Below are 16,230 nucleotides of genomic sequence, written 5' to 3'. Positions count from 1 at the left end.
ATTGTAATTTGTACTGTTGGGATATGGAATATAGCCCTTTCAACAGAATCTGTTTTGATTTCATGTTTATTTTTAATTTTTAGCAAAATTGCAAAATCTCATATGCCAGTGGTTTAAATCATTATAAGTTGATACCCGTTTTAACATTTATTTAATAGAATGTCATTGTCTAGTGTGGTGTAGTGTGTTACTGTTTGTTTTACCTTCCGATGCATGTAACTTGGTTTTTAGCCTGTTGAAACAGAAATTAAATAATAAATATATCACTTGCATAATAGAAATGGGAGAGATTGCATAAATACCTTGTTTAAGGTGGAAGCCTAGTCATAATTTTTGACAAAATTGGTCATAAATCGCATGACAATTTTCATTAGTTTATTATGTACAATCATGGTACAACGAAATAGCATTATTTTGTGTGTTACAGTTATGCTTTTTGAGAAACATGTCCTAATATTTCTTGAAAATTGCTATTTTTAGAACAATTTCATAGAACACAATGTTAAATAAAAATTACATTTTTTGACACTTTTTAAAACCCAGATTTTTTAAATAATTCAGAACAACAAAAAGTACTCCATCATTAACAATATATGATTTTTTCAGCCTATGTCACCAGGCTAGATTTTGAGATATTGCATAATATCTCTGCCATAGGAACCTGTGGTAAAGTGTTATAATAGTGACAAAAATGACGACTTTTCACTAAAATACAACCAACAATTTCCCGAAAAAAAGAGTGGTGACCCCAACTAGATCAATATCCTTATATTGCATTGGAGTACAATTTATTGCAAAATGAATAAATTCTGTTTTTTTTTAATTTATGAGTAGGCTTCTACCTTAGTTGTTCTACACGCAAAATGTTTACATGCTATATGTCCAGCCGGGTCCTTTTAGTTTGGTTCCCTTCAAAATCCAATCAATAAGTTAATATTCTGTTTACTTGTTTATTTGTGGAAAGAGGGTTGCCGTTAACTTTGTCTGGAAAACATGATTCTTCCCGTTTATCTGTTGCAGTGTTAAATCGTTTGGCACAGTACTCAATATCATGACACAATAGAGGGAATTTGTGACCATTTAATATTACATTGCATAAGGAATTGTCCCGGTAAAGTTCGTGCAAATAAAATCGACTATTATAGTCGACAATAATAATATGATATACAAAATTCATTGCAATACTCCGCATATCTCTATGGGCTACCATGCTGCACGATTTTGTCACTGCCGGAACTTATTTCTTCAAAACTGCTTCAAGTTTGGACCCCGAGTATATGGTAAAACCGACTGAAACACAAGACGTACGAGTAATTTCTGTTTTCAAATGGGATATCGTGCTTGCATCAGCTGATCCTGTTATGGAAATATCCTTTAACAATATTGTCACATCACCATGGTTACATACAGTAATCACGTGATGGTCGATATTTGGTTATTCTGATCTATTTCTGTCTGGTGTAGGCATCTCATAGACGACGACGATGATGACGACGGCATTGTGACACCGTGTCTCGATCTATACCATTTGAGTGATATATAAATACTGAACGCTATAACTGGTACTACGACCAAGATAACACCAAACGGCACCATCTCTAGTTTCTTTTGTCCTCCTACCATAATTAAAAACAGTCCTGTCGAGAAAAATTAATATATATGAATGTATGTTACAGTGCATGCACGGGGAATGTCGACAGAGGTCACATTACTATAAATTATATATATAACAAGTAACCTGTAGAATACTGTGTCGGTAATATTTTTTATATTGATTTTTGTTGCATTTGCAGCAAATAGTTACCAAACAATGAGAAATCTATAGGATTGAATATACCCCACAGCTGGCTTCACATGCATTGTTCATAGTTCATATGGTGCTTACACCAGGATTTAATTACAGCACCTAGGCGGTATGTGGTTACAGCTTAATGTTCGAGTAATCGCAAGAAATTGACATGACAATAGAAATTCATTAAAGACTGCCACTCCCATGCAATTAACAGCGAGTGAAATTCCTGGGATTGAAACATATATTTTGAAGTCACTGGTGTAGGCAACGAATAACTGCAAGTTGACATAAAGACGAGGTAGTTTATTTAATCAGTGGTCAACTAGAGGCTGAAATTATAATTAATTTGTTTATTTCAATTTCTCCTGACGTCAAATAGAATACACTGGTGAAACATGGTAGTAACTGTGGGTGAAAGGATGTTTTGGGGTGTAGTTTACATTGTATATAGAGTGGTAGGGTCGGGTGTAATGTGTTCATTTCCAACTATTATGAAGTCACGTAGAATTTCACTTAATTTATTTTTTCTGACATGTTTTCAAGCATTACATGTGAATCCAATTTTCACTGCGCTGTGTCTCAATAGAGTATGAGGGAAATGGCATATTCACTGGAATTTATGTCAGGGGAAAAATGTTTTCAGTGATAATGAAGTATTATGACAGATACCCTCCCCGTGGCTTTCATTGCGTATGGAAGTTATTTTCACGAGTGATGCGGTGTATCCTGCTGCCGTACTTTCACGAGCGAAGCCACGGGGAGGGTGTGGGGTTCTGTTATTATACACATGTCCCATATTAGATTATTTCATATTAAAAAAAGAACGTGCAACAAACCGGGATAGAAATTTAGATCGGGGAACCCAATTGCCCATTAATATGCTCCAAGACAGTGCTGCGACCTAGCAACGCTTGTCAGTGTAGAACGCGTGTCGCTGTACGTGTGAAAATAAAATAATCAGACGTCTAATTTAAGTCATTGTCCGAATAAATAACTCGTGGATGTTTAAGCGCGGTGGTCGTAGCGCAGCGCGTGTTCGAATTTCATGTAAATAAACAATGTATTTTACACGCGTTGTATACGTCGCTATGAGTCCCATATCGAACGGGACGCGACACGACGACTGTCGCCCTTTAGTTGGGACCACGACAGAACCAGAACTTAAACTGGGCGACTACGATACACGGTTGATGTTGAAGTTAAAAGTTCCTCCACAGATCTGTGCATTGGCAAACATGCCGTGCAACTGCAGTACTTCACTGACGGAATGACTTTCGTTGAAATCGGTCGTCGCTGACTCGTGAGCTGCACACTACAACCTCGTTTGTGATGTTGCTTGCTTGTCGTGGATGGACTGAGTCTTGGTTACCGGTTAAATTTTGCTAATTTGGCGTTGGTAATCTTTATTTGGAACTGAGTAACGCCGCAACGTCGCCAACAGAAACCTCATGGTATATCGATGTTGATGGTTGCGGCTCCATATTAATCGGAGATTTTACTGCGGGTCCAGGCAGCGGGTGGATCTTCCGAGAGCCCTTCAAGATTTATAAAACTCAGATTCCAGGTGGTCAACAAACATTAAGTTCTCCCAATCCTAGTATTCTATGTGATGTACATCTAACATGCCAAAAATGATGGTGAACGATTTGAACCTGACAAAAATACTTGAAATAGATACCAGGAAGGGGAGAGGGGTAAAAGAAAAGTTATATAACATTTTATTATTCAATAATTTATTAAAATACATAAGTTTGTCCAACTCCCTGTGATACAACACCTCAGAAATAGCTTATTGTACTCGGCTTGAGTGTGGGCAAAAAGTTACTATTTGAATTTTTGATATCTGTTTTCATTAATGAGAAAGTTGACCCCGAAGTTAGAGTAACTGTTCAGCAGGAATGGCTTTTTAACTCTTCTGTGATTTTTTTTGGCTTGGCTGATTTTGTCACGGTTCATACTTGACAGGCAGGTCGTACCATCACTAATTGGAAAAACAATCCTGACCCACCGCTACCATGGCAACAGCCAAAGTCTTGTAATAGCAGTGCCCAAATGATCATGCCTTTTATTGTGGCTACGTTGCGCACTGGTAAGAGATCACCGGCGCCGACATTGTTACCACTGTCAACGGAATCCCAACGCAGCTTTGAACTTTGAATAAAATGTAAATGCTGCCTCCAATCTAGAAAATACTATCGCAAAACGGTTGGAAATAATACATTTAACGGCTGAATACGTCCTAACAATAAAATAAAGTGACTTCTAATGACTGCCATGTTATTTTGCGAACCTCGTATAAGGTGCCCGGTTTTAGTTATAAACAGACGTTAGCTTCACGTTCATGTCCCTTCCATGATAACAGCCGAAAACATATTGCTTGTTTTTTACCGGTTTTCATTGGCAACCGAAGTATTTTTATTTTGTAAACAAATTTTCGTCTGCTATTTTTATTCAGTTCAAATCGTTCAGCAACATTTTTGGCATATTAGGTGTACATCACATGGAATACTACGATTGAGAGAACTTGATGTATGTTGACTGATTTTTATCATAGTACGAAGTACCAGGAAGTTACTCAGTTCCAAATAAAGATTACCAACGTCAAATGAGCAACATTTGACTGGTAATCAAGATTCATGTAATCCATGGCTAACAAGCAACATCACAAGCGAAGTTGTAGCATGCAGTACCAGTAAGTCATCCCGTCAATGCAGTACTGCAGTAACACGGCATGTTTGCCATCAGCATTGTATTCAAACGAATCACGTGGTGTGCCGTTCTCGTTCAAACCCGGGATTCGATCAATGGGGGAGTCCCATTAAAAAAACACATTGCAAATCATGCAAGTTCAACATTTTCAAACCAATATACTAAACAAGTAACCTGTAGAATGCTGTGTGGGTAATATTTTTATATTGATTTTTGCTGTATTTGCAGCAAATAGTTACCAAACAATGAGAAATCTATTGGATTGAATATACCTCTCAGGTGGCTTCACATGCATAGTTCAAGCCTGCCTAACCGATGCTTATACCAGGATTTAGTTACAGCTTCATGTTCCCAGTAATCGCAAGAAATTGACATGACAATAGAAATTCATGAAAGACTGGCACTCCCATGCAATTAACAGCGAGTTAAATTCTTAGGATTGAAACATATATTTTGAAGTCACTGATGTAGGCAATGAATAACTTAAAGTTGACATAAAGACGAGGTAGTTTATGATTTAATCAGTGCTCAACTAGAGGCTGAAATTATAATTAATTTGTTTATTTCAATTTCTCCTGAAGTCAAATAGAATACACTGGTGAAACACGATAGTACCCATGGGCGAAAGGGTGTTTTGGGGTGTAGTTTACATTGTGTATGGAGTGGTAGGGTCGGGTGTAATTTGTTCATTTCCAACTTTTATGAAGTACGTAAAATTTCACTTAATTAATTTTGCTGACATGTTTTCAAGCATTACATGTGAATCCAATTTTCACTGTGCTGTGTCTCAATAGAGTGTAAGGGAAATGGCATTTTCACTGGAATTTATTTCAGGGGGAAAATGTTTTCAGTGATAATGAAGTATTATGACAGAACCCCATACCCTCCCCGTGGCTTTCATTGCGTATGGAAGTTATTTTCACGAGTGATGCGGTGTATCCTGCTGCCGTACTTTCACGAGCGAGGCCACTGGGAGGGTATGGGGTTCTGTTATTATTACATATGTCCCATATTTGATTATTTCATATTCGAAAGAACGTGCAACAAATCGGGATAGAAATTTAGGTCGGGGAACCCAATTGCCCATTAATATGCTCCAGACAGTGCTGCGACCTAGCAACGCGTGTCAGTGTAGAACGCGTGTCACTGTACGTGTGAAAATAAAATAATCAGACGTCTAAACTTGAGTCATTGTCCGAATAAATACTGCTCAAATTGACTAAGTGTTCAAAACGTCCTAAAAAAGACGCCGCCGACGATGCGCGTCGCACAATCTTTTTGCTAGCTGTCAAACAACTTGTCAAGTCAAAAGATCTACGCGCCAAAGTGAAAAGGCTGATTTTACTGCGGGTCCAGGCTGCGGGTGGATGTTCAGAGAGCCCTTAAAGATTGATAAAACTCAGTTTCCAGGTGGTCAACATACATTAAGTTCTCCCAATCCTAGTATTCTATGTGATGTACATCTAACATGCCAAAAATGAACGATTGGTGAACGATTTGAACCTGACAAAAATAGCAGACGGAAATGTGTTTACAAAATAAAAATAGTGATTACTTGATTTAGATACCAGGAAGGGGAGGGGGGTAAAAGAAAAGTTATATAACATTTTATTATTCAATAATTTATTAAAATACATAAGTTTGTCCAACTCCCTGTGATACAGCACCTCAGACATAGCTCATTGTACTCGGTTTGAGTGTGGGTACAAAGTTACTATTTGAATTTTTTATATCTTTTTTCATTAATGAGAAATTTGACCCCAAAGTTAGAGTAACTGTTCACCAGGAATGGCTTTTTAACTCTTCTGTGATTTTTTTTGGCTTGGCTGATTTTGTTCAAACTTGATAGGCAGATCGTACCATCACTAATTGGAAAAACAATCCTGACCCACCGCTACCATGGCAACAGCCAAAATCTGTTTTTTGAATACTTTCGCCCCAAATTTATTACCTCCTACCAGTCTTGTAATAGCAGTGGCCAAATGATCATTCCTTTTATTCTGTCTACGTTGCGCACTGGTAAGAGATCACTGGCGCCGACATTGTTACACTGTCAACGTAATCCCAATTGAACTTTGAATAAAATCTAAATGCTGCCTCCAATCTAGAAAATACTATCGCAAAACGGTTGGAAATAATACATTTAACGGCTGAATACGTCCTAGCAATAAAATAAAGTGACTTCTAAAGACTGAATGTTATTTTGCGAACCTCGTATAAGGTGCCTGGTTTTAGTTATAAACCGACGTTAGCTTCACGTTCATGTCCTACCATGGTAACAGCCGAAAACATATTGCTTGTTTTTTACCGGCTTGTTTTCATTGGCAACCGAAGTATTTTTATTTTGTAAATAAATGTTCGTCTGCTATTTTTATCCAGTTTAGCAACATTTTTTGCATATTAAGTGTACATCACATGGAATACTACGATTGACAGAACTTGGTGTATGTTGACTGAGTTTTATCATAGTACGAAGTACCAGGAGGTTTCTGCTGGCAACGTTGCGGCGTTATCCAGTTCGAAATAAAGATTACCAACGCCAAATGAGCAACATTTTAACCGGTAATCAAGATTCATTCAATCCACGGCTAGCAAGCAACATCAAAAGCGAAGTTGTAGCATGCAGTACTAGTAAGTCATCCCGTCAGTGGCGTACCACAGTAGCACGGCATGCTTGCCTTCAGCATTGTATTCAAATGAATCACGTGGTGTGTCGTTCTCGTTCAAACCCTGAATTCGATCAATAGGGGAGTTTCAGTAAAAAAAACACATTGCAAATCATGCAAGTTCAACATTTTCAAACCAATATACCAGAACAGGAATGCTCAGAGTGCAAAAGTATGATAGTTATTACTTTCCAGTATACACATCTCTGTTAATACTATCCCTCACATATTCTACTCCCAATTACTCCTGCGTATAATGGACTAGCCTCTTTTCTTGTTGACTTTCAGACTAAAATCATGTGACAGGCTGTTAAAATTGGCTGTTGCATACTCTTTCGCCGGTCTGGGAAATGTGTTTAATTAGCTCTCATTCAAGCAACAATGCAGATTTCCCAGTGGGAGTGAGACTATTCGACTCTGCCATTAAAAAATAGGGGTGTTTTCAGCAAAAAACGAATAACCCTGGAATGCACACAAAATACTGAATTTCGGAACAAATCGTGCATTACTTACAGCAGCAGAATACCACAGAAATATCAGACGAAACATGAAAACACTATATATTGTATTTCGGCCTGAACCCTCTATATTGCAATTCAAGGAATTAACCCCTTATGTGCATCCATTTCCCACCTTGGTATCACCCAACCCTGAAAACAAACTCTTAATACCACGCTGAAGCGTTTGGTAAACAGAAATGCTCAGAGATGCAAATGAAGGATAGATATTACTTTTCACTATACACATCTCTGTTGATACTATCCCTCACATATTCTACTCCCAATTACTCCTGCGTAAAATGGACTAGCCTCTTCATGTTGACATTCAGACTAAAATCACGTGACAAGCTGTTAAAATTGGCTGTTGTATACTCTTTCGCCGGTCTGGAAAATGTGTTTAATTAACTCACATTCAAGCAACAATGCAGATTTCCCAGTGGGAGTGAGACTATTCGACTCTGCCACTAAAAAAATAGGGGTGTTTTCAGCAAAAAACGAATAACCCTGGAATACACACAATATACTGAATTTCGGAACAAATCGTGCATTACTTACAGCAGCAGAATACCACAGAAATATCAGACGAAACATGAAAACACTATATATTGTATTTCAGCTTGAACCCTCTATATTGCAATTCAAGGAATTAACCCCATATGTGCATCCATTTCCCACCTTGGTATCACCCACCCCTGAAAACAAACTCTTAATACCAAGCTGAAGCGTTTGGTAATCATATCATACTTGTACAAGTAACCTGTAGAATACTGTGTGGGTAATATTTTTTATATTGATTTTTGTTGCATTTGCAGCAAATAGTTACCAAACAATGAGAAATCTATAGGATTGAATATACCCCACAGCTGGCTTCACATGCATTGTTCATAGTTCATATGGTGCTTACACCAGGATTTAATTACAGCACCTAGGCGGTATGTGGTTACAGCTTAAAGGCCCAATTCACGTGCCCCGGGCAAGTGTGAATTGGAGGTGTGACTATGCTAATGAGTGTTGTTAATCACTTGCTTAGCCTATGACGCACCCTGTTTCAGCGGTCCAACATCACGTGACTTTGATTGACAGTAGTTAATTATTCAAGATTAGTAGCGCGTCCCTTTCCCCGGTTCGAGTTTTTGACTTTTATCCGCCAAAATCTCAGCTCGTACACTATTTATTGTCATAAATACTACACACGGTCACTGCTGTGATATTCATAGTCGCATGCATCCACTTTGGCATGACATAATCGACCTGTAAGTTCGAGAAAACGCGCTATTACCGGGGCTTGGCTGGAGCTGTTTACTACAGCGTGACAAGCAAGGAAATAATCCCTATTGTTTAGGACCGTATTTATAGTATATCTGGGCCTTTAATGTTCGAGTATTCGCAAGAAATTGACATGACAATAGAAATTCATTAAAGACTGCCACTCCCATGCAATTAACAGCGAGTGAAATTCCTGGGATTGAAACATATATTTTGAAGTCACTGATGTAGGCAACGAATAACTGCAAGTTGACATAAAGACGAGGTAGTTTATTTAATCAGTGGTAAACTAGAGGCTGAAATTATAATTAATTTGTTTATTTCAATTTCTCCTGACGTCAAATAGAATACACTGGTGAAACACGGTAGTAACTGTGGGTGAAAGGATGTTTTGGGGTGTAGTTTACATTGTATATGGAGTGGTAGGGTCGGGTGTAATGTGTTCATTTCCAACTATTATGAAGTCACGTAGAATTTCACTTAATTTATTTTTGCTGACATGTTTTCAAGCATTACATGTGAATCTAATTTTCACTGCGCCGTGTCTCAATATAGTATGAGGGAAATGGCATATTCACTGGAATTTATTTCAGGGGAAAAATGTTTTCAGTGATAATGAAGTATTATGACAGATACCCTCCCCGTGGCTTTCATTGCGTATGGAAGTTATTTTCAAGAGTGGTGCGGTGTATCCTGCTGCCGTACTTTCACGAGCGAAGCCACGGGGAGGGTGTGGGGTTCTGTTATTATACACATGTCCCATATTTGATTATTTCATATTAAAAAAAGAACGTGCAACAAACCGGGATAGAAATTTAGATCGGGGAACCCAATTGCCCATTAATATGCTCCAAGACAGTGCTGCGACCTAGCAACGCTTGTCAGTGTAGAACGCGTGTCGCTGTACGTGTGAAAATAAAATAATCAGACGTCTAATTTAAGTCATTGTCCGAATAAATAACTCGTGGATGTTTAAGCGCGGCGGTCGTAGCACAACGCGTGTTCGAATTTCATGTAAATAAACAATGCATTTTACACGCGTTGTATACGTCCCATATCGAACAGGACGCGACACGACGACTGTCGCCCTTTAGTTGGGACCACGACAGAACCAGAGCTTAAACTGGGCGACTACGATACACGGTTGATGTTGAAGTTAAAAGTTCCTCCACAGATCTGTGCATTGGCAAACATGCCGTGCAACTGCGGTACTCCACTGACGGAATGACTTTCGTTGAAATCGGTCGTCGCTGACTCGTGAGCTGCACACTACAACCTCGTTTGTGATGTTGCTTGCTTGTCGTGGATAAACAAGAGTCTTGGTTACCGGTTAAATTTTGCTAATTTGGCGTTGGTAATCTTTATTTGGAACTGAGTAACGCCGCAACGTCGCCAGCAGAAACCTCATGGTATATCGATGTTGATGGTTGCGGCTCCATATTAATCGGAGATTTTACTGCGGGTCCAGGCAGCGGGTGGATCTTCCGAGAGCCCTTCAAGATTTATAAAACTCAGATTCCAGGTGGTCAACAAACATTAAGTTCTCCCAATCCTAGTATTCTATGTGATGTACATCTAACATGCCAAAAATGCTGGTGAACGATTTGAACCTGACAAAAATACTTGAAATAGATACCAGGAAGGGGAGGGGGGTAAAAGAAAAGTTATATAACATTTTATTATTCAATAACTTATTAAAATACACAAGTTTGTCCAACTCCCTGTGATACAACACCTCAGACATAGCTCATTGTACTCGGCTGGAGTGTGGGCAAAAAGTTACTATTTGAATTTTTGATATCTTTTTTCATTAATGAGAAAGTTGACCCCGAAGTTAGAGTAACTGTTCAGCAGGAATGGCTTTTTAACTCTTCTGTGATTTTTTTTTTTGGCTTGGCTGATTTTGTCACGGTTCATACTTGACAGGCAGGTCGTACCATCACTAATTGGAAAAACAATCCTGACCCACCGCTACCATGGCAACAGCCAAAGTCTTGTAATAGCAGTGCCCAAATGATCATGCCTTTTATTTTGGCTACGTTGCGCACTGGTAAGAGATCACCGGCGCCGACATTGTTACCACTGTCAACGGAATCCCAACGCAGCTTTGAACTTTGAATAAAATGTAAATGCTGCTTCCAATCTAGAAAATACTATCGCAAAACGATTGGAAATTATACATTTAACGGCTGAATACGTCCTAACAATAAAATAAAGTGACTTCTAATGACTGCCATGTTATTTTGCAAACCTCGTATAAGGTGCCCGGTTTTAGTTATAAACAGACGTTAGCTTCACGTTCATGTCCCTTCCATGATAACAGCCGAAAACATATTGCTTGTTTTTTACCGGTTTTCATTGGCAACCGAAGTATTTTTATTTTGTAAACAAATTTTCGTCTGCTATTTTTATTCAGTTCAAATCGTTCAGCAACATTTTTGGCATATTAGGTGTACATCACATGGAATACTACGATTGAGAGAACTTGATGTATGTTGACTGATTTTTATCATAGTACGAAGTACCAGGAAGTTACTCAGTTCCAAATAAAGATTACCAACGTCAAATGAGCAACATTTGACTGGTAATCAAGATTCATGTAATCCATGGCTAACAAGCAACATCACAAGCGAAGTTGTAGCATGCAGTAAGTCATCCCGTCAGTGGAGTACCGCAATAACACGGCATGTTTGCCATCAGCATTGTATTCAAACGAATCACGTGGTGTGCCGTTCTCGTTCAAACCCGGGATTCGATCAATAGGGGAGTCCAATTAAAACAACACATTGCAAATCATGCAAGTTCAACATTTTCAAACCAATATACTAAAACAGAAATGCTCAGAGATGTAAATGAAGGATAGATATTACTTTTCACTATACACATCTCTGTTGATACTATTCCTCACATATTCTACTCCCAATTACTCCTGCGTAAAATGGACTAGCCTCTTCATGTTGACATTCAGACTAAAATCACGTGACAGGCTGTTAAAATTGGCTGTTGCATACTCTTTCGCCGGTCTGGAAAATGTGTTTAATTAACTCACATTCAAGCAACAATGCAGATTTCCCAGTGGGAGTGAGACTATTCAAACTCTGCCACTGAAAAATAGGGGTGTTTTCAGCAAAAAACGAATAACCCTGGAATACACACAATATACTGAATTTCGGAACAAATCGTGCATTACTTACAGCAGCAGAATACCACAGAAATATCAGACGAAACATGAAAACACTATATATTGTATTTCAGCCTGAACCCTCTATATTGCAATTCAAGGAATTAACCCCATAGGTGCATCCATTTCCCACCTTGGTATCACCCACCCCTGAAAACAAACTCTTAATACCACGCTGAAGCGTTTGGTAATAAGCCGAACGAAAGTCTCATGAATGTGGTGACCGTTTAGACCTTGGAGCTAAACAGAGATATCCGTTCTGATACACAGTTGCCATGACGGCGGCTCGTGTTAAAGTTTTTCGCGCGAGTACACGCACATTATATCACCTTGTCGATTCTTTTATTATATACGTGTTTGTGCTAATACTACTGCTAAAGTAATTATTCAACGCCCTTACCTGCTGGAAGAAGTAACAGGAAATACACACATGTTACAATGCCAGTAACAAGGCCGGGACCACAGCACATTCCCCAACAAAAACGAATGTCTACAATTGAGAAAAACAACGGTAAAATGTGGATTACACTAATTTTCGACTCTATGTCCATAATATACTAAGACCATGACGGTCCATTGTTGTGTCAATATGCAAGGTGGAGCGTTGTACTAGTACATTGAGGATCGGCAAGGGGTATTTTCGTAAGCTGTAATCAATTGTTTTTATATTCGTAATAATGTAATTTAAATAAATAAAAAACGTAAATTCGTAGACATGGGCAATGTGTAAAATGTAATCAGCTATTGTATTCGTCCGTAATTTGTACAAAGATCTTATTTAAACGTATAAAGCATTTTCCACATTACATGTCGTAATTCGTACACAATTTCCCATTTTGTTTCTTAAACACAAATTATCAAATATATTATAAAGTGTAAAATGTAATTACGAATTTGCTTTATCTGTTAAGTGTAAAAACCTAGTTTTTTTTACTGTAACAACGTAAAATACCATTTTTATTTCCTGTAACCTGTACCAGCTATCCCCATTGCCCCCCCCCCATTGTGCTTTCGCAATCAGATAACTATATTTAAACTAAAAACATGAAAAATCATGAACAAACAATTATGAACTACATTCCATACAATTGATCTTGATAAAGTTATGATAGTTATGTTTTAACTCCGAGTTACTCGAAACTTGGTCAAAATGCTTACCACATTTTTTTTCATTTGCTAAAACATAAATTGCACATGGATTTACCTGCATTTGGTTTTAATTACATCATGCCAAAATGTTCGAGGTAGTTTGTTTAATTTTAGCTATAACATTATTTTATGCGCACTTTGTAAAATTGTAATTTAAAAACATAAAGACGGTCGTCGTAATGCTAAAACAAACTGTTTTTATTTTAGTATAATTCTAAACTGTATTTGTAATGGTTTCACCATAGCTGTAATACAAACACAGTGTACCAATACTGAGACAGCCATTTATTATATTAAAACATTCTGTATTCATAATACTAATTCAAGCATTGAGATGCTGGAACACGATTGATTCTGTATCTGTCATACGAAAACGATTATTTCAATTTCGGTTATTGCTTGAACGTGTGTAACGATAAAACAATGAGTACAGCAATGCAATGCATGGGGCGTTATTATTCTAATGCAATCATTCTCATGGTGTGATAGTAAAACTGTATTGTAATACGAAGACGGTATATATTATGTTGAACTGATACTAGTATGGACACAACAGTCGTTATGGCGGACTACTGGCAAATACGGTACAAACTGTCCTGACATTTTGCACAGACTTCCGTTCACTGACTAAAATAAGATATGAACAATTCTTTTATCCACAAATTTTAGACTACTAAAATCGGTAAATAAAATCAAATTTCGTCTGTTGACTCCAAAATTAGGCTTCATTTCCAGAAATATAAATACTAGTAGTAAAAGAAAATAGTGAAGAAACATTTGGGCGAGGAATGTCTCGTAGTGAAAAGGTTAAAAACACCATATACTACATAATGTTCGTGTTGTCATTGTGTGTTTTATCATACCACATTGACTCATTCACCGCGCCACCAGACAATTCCCTAATTGGGCCATTTGAATGTGACACAATGAAACGAGATCGATAATAGAAGCGTCAGTGGAGTGTTACATCGGTTGTTGTTTATTTCATCGTGACAATACGTCTCATGACGTGATCGATGTCTGTATTACAATAATTGAAGAACGATGTGTCGCTATAGCAACAATAAACAGTGGGCCACGCGATTGCCCGCCGACATTACGTTCACTGTGGAGTCTTAATTGCATTAAATGTTTAAACGCAGCATAAAACGCGTCGCGGTAGACTGAACTGGTCTACTCTCAATAATTAAATCTGACATTTAGTACGAATGGGTGCGAGGTGCGCCCAAGGTGTTTAAAGATTGCCAGCTAATAATATTTATTTAAAATGAACATCTGGTATATTTATTTCATTGCATTACTGCTGCATTTATGGTGGCAATTGTACGTGATTAGACATCGGCCTTATCAAGACGCTGTAGTGTTTCATCTCCAAGTATTGATACAATGTCAAAGGTTATCTGCTCAATCATACTATTTATAATAAATAATATACATTAGACATAATGAAAAAGGTGAGAGTGTAATGCTAACGCTACATACCTTCAATTTCCCGGAGGGCCAGTCGGCAGTGACGGGCATTCGACACACTGGAAGTTACGCCAATCTTTCTAATGTTCGATTCGACCATATTTCTAACAGTAGAAGTGAAATAATATCACCAGTGTCATCGTCATTGGATCCCCACATGTAGCAGCCTGTTTTCAAGCATTGTATTCGATGGATTTACATATAATAAGCCGAAACGGGAATGAAAACCATCAACAGCGATTGATGTGCGTTCATCAGGACTAAGATATTAAATTGTCCGGGCTTCTAGCCGCCATGGTGAAATAAACAATTCAGTGACTGCATGTGATGACCCTTGAGTGAGTCCACGTAATTTATGGAGCGGATTCACCTGCCTCGTATTGCGTTTTTCTCCATAATGGTATTACTCACACTGCCTCTGGCAATTGGCCTCAATCCCCTTCTCCTATTCATATTCAAATTAGGTGATGAATAGAGGATGCGTCATCAGGTGGTTTAACTCTTCGAGAGAAACTCGTGTGTTTTTTGTGTCGTATGTTGTTCTTTGTAATACGATAGCACGGTCATTCGAAAGGAATTGTAACGACAGTGAGAATGTAATCGCCCATTAACGCTAAATTGACGCCGAATATTTTTAGTGTACTGTTTTTGTTTGTTTGTTTTTTGTGTTTTTTGTGTTTTTTCTCAGGTATAAGTAAAACAACATGATAATTATAATTCAGTGTGGCACTTTAAAAATAACAAAGAATTTAAAAAAGAAAAAACAGTGACCGTTGCGTGGTTTAGCGCGGACAAACAATAGGCAATCTGAACCCTTTCGAACTACTGTAAAATCTTTTATTTTAGCTGGAATTAATTTTCACTGAAAAGACATTTTAGGTGTTTTGTATGGAATTATTTTCACTGATTTTTGATGCGTTGAATGTAAAATATATGAAAATAGGTATATTCACAATCATTCCTTCAGCGAAAATAGCGAAAATTAATTCCAAGTGAAAATAAATTATTTCACAGTAGTCAGATACATTAACGCTATTGTTAACTGTTCTCAACGAACGAATATGGTGCCTGTAAATGTACGAAAATATGCGTCTTGATCACTCATCATGCGATTTTTTTCACTAGAATTCATTCGACATTCCACTCTCTAGTTGAGTTGAGTTTCTGCGGTGATAGTAATTCTTAACAATTGCTCGGTCACGTAACACGGGCTGACAAAGTCATATATATAAAATTGAACTTTATTCCAAGCTCAAGAGGTGACTTCAAAAGAATACACATTTGCCCATAAGTAAATAAATTACATATAACTGAATTAAAACATTTAAGTAAATTTCTAATTTAATTTAGTGAATTTGATTTTAATTTAAGTGCATTAAAGGGACTGGTTTTACGACAATGACTCAATTGTGATACATGGTCTACTAGTATCCCCACCCCACTCCGGAGCGGCAATCGAATAAAATGCCTGGGGTCTGCCACCCCAAACCAAAACAT

The 16,230-nt window shown here is 37.7% G+C and overlaps 1 protein-coding gene across 1 annotated transcript; it reads right to left on the bottom strand.

The window, feature by feature from the left end:
• Positions 1 to 1,064: 1,064 nt before the first annotated feature.
• LOC100370881 (uncharacterized) lies at positions 1,065 to 15,072 on the bottom strand. Its single transcript, XM_002741558.4, has 3 exons — positions 14,746 to 15,072; positions 12,515 to 12,604; positions 1,065 to 1,637 (listed from the first exon to the last, which is right to left on the bottom strand). The coding sequence occupies exons 1-3, from the start codon at positions 14,831 to 14,833 to the stop codon at positions 1,414 to 1,416; spliced, it is 402 nt and encodes a 133-aa protein (XP_002741604.1). The 5' UTR covers positions 14,834 to 15,072; the 3' UTR covers positions 1,065 to 1,413.
• Between the last annotated feature and the right edge of the window lie 1,158 nt (positions 15,073 to 16,230).

This window comes from Saccoglossus kowalevskii, chromosome 3, assembly GCF_978046115.1.
Source record: "Saccoglossus kowalevskii chromosome 3, keSacKowa6.1, whole genome shotgun sequence".
In the NCBI taxonomy this organism is placed as follows: Eukaryota; Metazoa; Hemichordata; class Enteropneusta; family Harrimaniidae; genus Saccoglossus; species Saccoglossus kowalevskii.
This window is presented reverse-complemented; position numbering and strand designations above follow the sequence as displayed.